Source organism: Rattus norvegicus, chromosome 9, assembly GCF_021556685.1.
Source record: "Rattus norvegicus strain SHRSP/BbbUtx chromosome 9, alternate assembly SHRSP_T2T, whole genome shotgun sequence".
Taxonomy (NCBI): Eukaryota; Metazoa; Chordata; class Mammalia; order Rodentia; family Muridae; genus Rattus; species Rattus norvegicus.
Window position 1 is genome coordinate 8,456,614 of NC_141542.1, and position 8,579 is coordinate 8,465,192.

Consider the following 8,579-nt stretch of genomic DNA (forward strand, 5'->3'; position numbering starts at 1 on the left):
TGCCTCCTTATGTTGGGCTTTACCATTTATTATCCTTTGTAGTGCTGGATTTGTAGAAAGATATTGTGTAAATTTGGTTTTGTCATGGAATATCTTAGTTTCTCCATCTATGTTAATTGAGAGTTTTGCAGGATACAGTAACCTGGGCTGGCATTTGTGTTCTCTTAGGGTCTGTATGACATCTGTCCAGGATCTTCTGGCTTTCATAGTGTCTGGCGAAAAGTCTGGTGTGATTCTGATAGGTCTGCCTTTATATGTTACTTGACCTTTTTCCCTTACTGCTTTTAATATTCTTTCTTTATTTTGTGCATTTGGTGTTTTGAATATTATGTGACGGGAGGTGTTTCTTTTCTGGTCCAATCTATTTGGAGTTCTGTAGGCTTCTTGTATGCCTATGGGTATCTCTTTTTTTAGGTTAGGGAAGTTTTCTTCTATGATTTTGTTGAAGATAATTACTGGTCCTTTGAGCTGGCAGTCTTCACTCTCTTCTATACCTATTATCCTTAGGTTTGATCTTCTCATTGAGTCCTCGATTTCCTGTATGTTTTGGACCAGTAGCTTTTTCCGCTTTACATTATCTTTGACAGTTGACTCAATGATTTCTATGGAATCTTCTGCTCCTGAGATTCTCTCTTCCATCTCTTGTATTCTGATGGTGAAGCTCGTATCTACAGCTCCTTGTCTCTTTTGGTTTTCTATATCCAGGGCTGTTTCCACGTGTTCTTTCTTGATTGCTTCTATTTCCATTTTTAATTCCTTCAACTGTTTGATTGTGTTTTCCTGGAATTCTTTCAGGGATTTTTGTGATTCCTCTCTGTAGGCTTCTACTTGTTTATTAATGTTTTCCTGTGTTTCTCTAAGGGAGTTCTTCACGTCTTTCTTGAAGTCCTCCAGCATCATGATCAAATATGGTTTTGAAACTAGATCTTGCTTTTCTGGTGTGTTTGGATATTCCGTGTTTGCTTTGGTGGGAGAATTGGGCTCCGATGATGCCATGTAGTCTTGGTTTCTGTTGCTTGGGTTCCTGCACTTGCCTCTCGCCATCAGATTATCTCTAGTGTTACTTTGTTCTGCTATTTCTGACAGTGGCTAGATTGTCCTATAAGCCTGTGTGTCAGGAGTGCTGTAGACCTGTTTTCCTGTTTCTTTCAGCCAGTTATGGGGACAAAGTGTTCTGCTTTCGGGCATGTAGTTTTTCCTATCTATAGGTCTTCAGCTGTTCCTGTGGGCCTGTGTCTGGACTTCACCTGGCAGGTCACTTGCAGCTTGTCCCAGAGCTCAAGATTGCTCGTGGGGTTCTGCCTCGCCTGCCACCATTTCTTTCCAGCTACCTTGGCAACTACAGCTTCCCCTGGTAGTTTGGCTTTGATTTTATTCATTGAGAATTTGAGTTGCTTGGAGTTGCATCATCATACAGCAAAAGTCCCATATGCTGTGGTGCAAGAACAGGACAGTTTCAGGATCCCCTTTAAGTGCACAGATAATCCAAATCACTCCCCTATGTTATCTGTGTAGCATTCTGCAAGTGCTGTTAATCAACATCATTTTCTCTCAGTTAATTTCAGCCTCAATGGGGTTAGGAGAAATGATGAACTTCAGATGGGTCTGGGAGTGTAAGAACAGGTAGCCCTATGAGAAGCCATGTTCAGAAAGTGGAACAGAAGTTTTAGTTAACCCAGTGATTCCACAACAAGGACTAGGTGTTGCCATTGCAACTAGGGAGCATCAGTGTTGTAGTGGTCCCAGAGTAGCCTGGAAGGAGAATCTATCCAGACATGCATCAGCCAAGGAGTAAAAATGTACCATAGGGCGGAGCCCTTCTATGGATTCTTATTCAGTGTGAGATAATCCATGCAAGCTTTTACTTACTTACTCAAAATATCTGTGGCACAATCACATTACGTAGAGAAAATTTGTTGATTTGGATCCTAGTTATGGAGATTTCCGATGATTCTAGCTTTGGGCATGTAGTCACTCAGGCTATGGTAAAGAGAGCTTCGATTAGAAGAAGCTGCACACATTGGGAAAATCTGACAGTGTACAAGAACAAGAGTCTAGTCTACCACCAACATATGGTCCATTGCTGGGGAACTAGACTGCTCTACACAGCCTTGGGAACTTGCTAAGCAAGAGTGGTAATAGGGAAAGAACCATGAATCTATGTGGGTTTATGGGAGAACAACACATCACTGACTGAGCTGTCTATAAGCTCCGGTCACTATATACATATCCCACTCAACATTTGTTTTTATGCCTCCAGAGTATCCTGGGGAATCTTTACATTAAGCATTAATGTTCAAGTAGGAACACAGGCTGGAAGAAGCCATTTGAATATCCTTTCCCTATATAAATACCCTTTTTGGGTTAATGACCACCCACCTGGAATTCAGCCTCAGGCAGCTAAAGAGCTACTCAGAGTATTGTTCTGGTACAGTTCATGTGAATTTTGGCCATGAAACAATATATATGATCCTCTGGATTTCTTGGTATTTTCTACTCCTTTCTTCCTGTGATCTCTCCGGAAAGATCTGAGGACATTTTCTCTTCTGTCCTCTCACAAATTGCCTTACACTAGCCATAGACTTACAGGGGTGCTGGTGTGTTTCTACATCACAATCACCTATAATGTTCCGTGTGCACGCTGGGAAGATTTGCATGGAGCACATTCTCAGTGATTACAGGATCTATGCACTTCCCATGGATTTGATGTGAGATGGCTTTTCTGTGTATTTGCAGGTACAGCGGTTAAAATGTAACCTAGGCAGGTTCCTTCACTGCAAACATAGTCAGAACTTTCACCTCAATTCTGGGCATGTTCTCCAGAAGGCATCCACATGGTATTCTAGGTTGCTCATACCTCTCTTGAACTCAGATTCAGACATAGGTACAATGTTATTATTCAATATCATATACATGGACCAGTTGGAAAATAGGCTCATTTTTCTCTTAATTCCAGTACAGTACATAGTCTACAGTTCATATTCTAGCAGTTTTAAAACCTGAGATATAAATCCAAGCCCAGGTACTCTATGACACTTGGGGATGCAGGGACTGACCTCAGCTGACAGGTCATGCTGGATTGTCCAACTGAATAGAGCTGATGTAAGAGGGAGAGCTGAATTGACAACCACTCACTAAACCTTTTTTCCCTTGCTCTGCTAGGCCTGAAATTCTCCAGCAGAAACTCGAACATGACACAGACCAGGACAAGATCTCCCTTGGAGAGAAGAGCTACAGGAGGAGAACTAAGTGTGCACAGCAAATACACCACTATTGCATCTCATCTGTAATGTCCATAGCAATTGTAGACTGCATTTCCACCTTTAGTTTAATTTCTTTTGATTGAATAGGTCGTACTTTCACCTCGCCTCTCTGCAGCAAGTGTGTACTTTTGGAGGGACTCAGAGAACTGCTGATGCACATCAATCAAGAGCTCCTGGTCATCCCAGAAAGACTGTGCACATGTAAATTTGTACTTGTCCTGATGGGTCATCCAGAAGGGTTTCATGGAGATCAGTTCACACATTGGAAAGACTTTGAGACAAAGTCTGTAATATCATTTATACTCAGTGTTGAATTGCTTTTTCCTTCATACCCCCACTCCAACAAAACAGACCTACTCCCACTCCTCTTGAAAAGATTATTACCATCAGTAACTGCTTGTCTACTATGTCTCCAAGCAAGCCACAGGATATAAGTCTATTCTGCAAAAGGAGCAGCAAAAGAATGCTTAGCGCAATTCCTCTATTTAAAGTTTGGTTGAGTTTTGATTATTTTGGTTATTTGGTTTTCCTTCTATTCATTTGAAGTTTTGTTATTTATGAGTTGTTGTTTTGTTCATTTGCTTTTCTGTTTTGATAAGGATATAGACTGCATATATTGACTACCTGCATCTGGTTACTATCAAGTAAATTGAATGTATTCTGGTGAATAAAAGAGTAATCTCAAACTCTTCACTCTTAAGAACATTCTTTATTGATCATTAGTGTCAACATCTGAAGTCCCACAGCTATCAGGGAGGGATGGATCTCTGCATTTTCATGGGGACTGGGCATCAAAATTACTTCCCAGTAAGACTGTGATTCAAAGGCATTTATACAGTCACTGTTCACTGTGTTTCCAACTCTGTGAATTTCAACTTCATCATGCATACATTACCCACTGTGTATGCTTCCTATAAAATATATAGTTACCTCTAAATTATACTCTGTGGATGAGAGTGTTGAACAAATTAATGGGATAAACATTAATTTTTCTGTAATATCTCCCAGGAAATATAAACATGGTATAAGAGAGTTTAAAGCAATCACGAAGCCTGCGCCCAAATCCCGTGGTGGAGAGTGCTGAACACCCAGGAATGCAGATAATCCTGAGACCACAGGACAGAAAGCCACTTCTGCCCAGCTCTGCCCATATCTCTGGCCCAATATTCATCTGCATGATGCCTCTGAAAACAGGAAAGGAGGAGCAGTCAGTGGCAGAAATCTGCTTGGTCCAGCCTGGGCCCAGAATTGACCCGGGCCCTGAGCATATTTGAAGAAAACCAGAGGCATACAATTCTCTGTTTCCTGATTGTGGCTTTTTTTATTTGAAGTTCTAAACACCATTTTGTTGTTGTTGAATTTTAATTGGATATTTTTCATTTCGAATTCAAATGTTATTCTTTCCTTGTTTCCTAGAAATAAGTCCGAATATCATCCCCCTCCCCCTCTTCTACAAAGGTATTCCTGTCAACATCCATCTACTTTCCCAGCCTAGGGAGGACCAAGGGCTGCTCATTCCATTTGTGCCCAAGAAGGCCATCCTCTGATACACATGCAGATGGAGCCATGGCACAGTCCCTGTATAGTGATTGGGTAGTAGTTTAGTCACTGGGAACTCTGCTTGGCAGGCATGGTTGTTCTCATGAGGTTGCAAGCCCCTTCAGCTCTTTCAATCTTTCTGTAAGTCCTCCAGTTCCCAGTTGAATCATTTGTTGCTTGTATTCACCACTGTATTTGACATGATCTGGCTGTACCTCTCAGGAGACATCTATATCCAGGTCCTGTCTGCCTGCACTTCTTAGCTTCATCCCCCTTATCTAGTTTGGAGGCTGTATATATATAGGCCACATGTGGGGTAGACTCTGAATGGCCATTCCTTCAGGCTCTGTTCTAAACTCTGCCTCCCTATCCCTTCTATGGGTATTTTCCTTCCTCTTTCAAAGCAGGAGTGAAGCATCAGCATTTTGGTCATCCTTCTTGAGTTTCATGTTGTCTGTGCATCTTGGGTAATTTGAGCATTTGGGCTAATATCCACTTATCAAGGAGTCCAGACCATGTGTGTGTTTCTGTGATTGGGTTACCTCACTCAGGATGATATTTTCTAGTTCATTCTATTTGCCTATGAATTTCATGAAGTCCTTGTTGTTGATATCTCTGTAGTACTCCATTGTGTAGATGTACCACACCTTCTGTTCCCATTCCTCTGTTGAAGGGCATCTGGGATCTTTCCATTTTCTGACGATTATAAATAAGGCTGCTATGAACATAGTGGAGCGTGTGCCCTGTTCTATGTTGGAGCATCTTTTGGGTATATGTGCAAGAGAGTTATAGCTGGGTCCTCAGCTAGTGCAATGTCTATTTTCTGAGGAACCTTCAGAGTGATATCCAGAATTGTTGTACCAGTCTGCAATCTCACCAACAGTGAGGGAGTGTTCCTCTTTCGCACATCCTTGCCAGCATCTTCTGTCGCCTGAGTTTTTGATCTTAGTCATTCAGACTGGTGCGAGGTGGAATCTCAGGGTTGTTTTGTTTGGCATTTCCCTTATAACAAAAGGTGTTGAACATTTCTTTTGGTGCTTCTCAGCCATTCCATATTCGTCAGCTGTGAATTCTTTGTTTAGCTGTGAACCCCAATTTTTAATAGGGTTATTAGACTCCCTACAGTCCAACTTCATGTGTTCTTTGTATATTTTGGATATTAGCCCTCTATCAGTTGTAGGATCCCTAAAGGCCTTTTTCCAATCTGTTGTTTGATGTTTTGTCCTAAGCACAGTGTCCTTTGCCTTACAGGAGCTTTGTAGCTTTATGAGGTCGCATTTCACTACTCTTGTTCTTAGAGCATAAGCTGTGTTTTGTTCAGGAAATTTTTTCCAGTGTCCATGTGTTCGAGATTCTTCCCCACTCTTGCTTCTGTTAGTTTGAGTGTATCTGGTTTGATGTAGAGGTCCTTGATCCACCTGGACTTAAGCTTTGTCCAGGGCAATAAGAAGGGGATGATTTGTACTCCTCCATATGCTGACCTCCAGTGGAACCAGCACCATTTGCTGAAAATGCTATCTTTTTTCCCATTGGATGGTTTTGGCTCCTTTGTCAAAAAATCAAGTGATCATAGGTTTGTGGGTTCATTTCTGGGTCTGCAATTCTATTCCACTGGTCTATCTTCCTGTCTCTGTACCAATACAGTTTTTATCATTATGGCTCTGTCAAGCATTGAGTTCAGGGTTGGTGATTCCCCTGGAAGTCCTTTTATTGTTGAGGATAGTTTTAGCTACCCTGGGTTTTTTGTTATTCCAAATGAATTTGCAAATTGTTCTGTCTAACCCTATGAAGAATTGGATTGGAATTTTGATGGGGATTGCATTGAATCTGTATGTCACTTTTGGAAAAATGGCCATTTTTACTCTCTTCATCCTGCCAACCCATGAGCATGGGAGATCTTTCCATCTTCTGAGATCTTCAATTTCTTTCTTCAGACACTTGAAGTTCTTGGCACACAGATCTTTCACTTGCTTGATGAAGTCACATTGAGGTATTTTTACATTATTTGGGACTATTATGAAAGCTGTCATTTCCCTAATCTCTTTCTCAGCTTGTTTATCTATTGTATAGAGGAAGGCTACAGATTTGTTTGAGTTAATGTTATACCCTGCAACTTTGCTGCAGTTGCTTATCAGGCTTAGGAGTTCTCTGGCTTAAGTTTTGCGGTCACTTAAGTATACTATCATATCATCTGCAATAGTGATATTTTGATGATGATGATGATAACAGCTATTACCTTTGGAGGTAACATAAGTGGATCCAAGTGGCCCCTAGCACAGGCAAGCAGCGCCTGTTGCTTCTAACAACTCAGTCACTTTTCAGAGTTATATCGTGTCTTAGCAAGCTTTGTGACAATTAGACAAGCTTGGCCCAGACTGACTGCAAAATTCAGTTGTCTTGCTTAGGAAACTGAGCACTGAATGACTAAACACCCATGCAGTCAGCAGGTACATGCAGTGTTGTGTGCCATTCCTGGAAACAAAGACTTCTAATTTGCTTCTTCCCTCCCTTTTGAGACTTTGTGTGTAGCTACATAGTCCATTTTGTTTCTACATTCATTTCCTTTAAACTTTTAATTCCGTCATATGTGTCTGAGTGGCAGCATGTGCACATGACTGTGCATGCCCTTGGAGGCTGGGTGTCAGATCTCCTGGAGTTGCAGGCAGTTTTAGGCACCCTGACATGGGTGCTGGGAACCAAACTCAGTTCCTCTGCAAGAGCAGTACAGACCCTTAACCTCCGTGCCACCTCTCCAGCCCCAACTAACCAATAATTTTAATGAGTTTCCTTCCTGTGTGTGTCAGGCAAAGCCACTGGGCCAACCTCATTACTGAATAGGGTCAGCCAAAGTGCTTTCTGAGAGGAGAACTCACAGCTGAAACACTCACAGGTCTTTGTACCATGTAACCTCACATCCCCTTCCTGCTTCCAAACTCTGCTAGAGTCCACTGCAGTTGCACAGAAACCTCCCTCCAATGCCATTTGTTGAAGCACATCATGAAACGGCCCTCTGTACCATTATGTTACAATATGATACAGTCAAGGACTATGTGCTAGACTATGAGATGACCTAGAGCAGAAATAATTCAGCAGGAACAGAAGCTTAGAAATAATGTGCAGGGGCATAAATATTACTCAGGGTTCCCAGGTAGGAAGAGATGGAGCTCTTTCCACTGCTCGTGGGCTCAGATCTGAGCCAATTGCTCCTTTACCTCCAAGTGGGTTGTCCCCTCCTCATTTTATAGCCCTATTCCTGCCCGTTGATGGCCAGGCCGCCACTCGGCAGCTGCCCGGAGTAGCTGCTAGCCGCGTGGCTTCTGTGCCATCTTCGAGTTTTTTCCACCGGAACTGCAGCAGCCATCATGGTGAGTCAAGGACAGGCCCTGGGTGACAGTGCAAGACCAGCCCAAAGTCATAGAATCCTTACACGGAGGTTGAAATTCGGCTTTTTCGATGTAGCATGAAGAAATGGGGGCGAGGGCAAAAAGGGGTTCCTTCGTATTTCCGGTGCTGGGTTCCCCACTGGACAGCGCCCAGGGTAAGACCTGGAGGGCAGGAGTTGAGGCCTTGCTGACTTTGGGTCCTACACAAGCACTGAGGGGCCCCGGGGAGATGGCGGGAGGCCGGTGGACATGGGCAGCCCTGGGGACCTCGGGCTGCTCCAGGGTGGGCCTGGTGCAAGACCTGGGCGTCGCGTGACAGCCTTTTCCCGCTTTTGGGCGGAGGTGCCTTGGGTTATGCAGGCCACCACCCAGCCCCCACCCTGCGGCCCAAGGC

At 43.0% G+C, this 8,579-nt stretch overlaps 1 protein-coding gene across 8 annotated transcripts in view; it reads left to right on the top strand.

Moving 5' to 3' along the window:
- The window catches only part of Spetex2l2 (Spetex-2 protein like 2), a 28,746-nt gene that overhangs the window by 13,965 nt on the left and 6,202 nt on the right, over window positions 1-8,579 (top strand). For 5 of the 8 annotated variants that reach the window (XM_087568278.1, XM_087568279.1, XM_087568280.1 and 2 more), the window contains one exon: window positions 3,163-3,949. The exons of the other annotated variants lie outside the window; for them this stretch is intronic. In XM_087568278.1, the coding sequence (XP_087424404.1) occupies window positions 3,163-3,168 (6 nt within the window). In that variant the 3' untranslated portion in view covers window positions 3,169-3,949. Of the gene's footprint in view, window positions 1-3,162; window positions 3,950-8,579 lie in introns of those variants that run through there. 8 annotated transcript variants of the gene reach the window in all.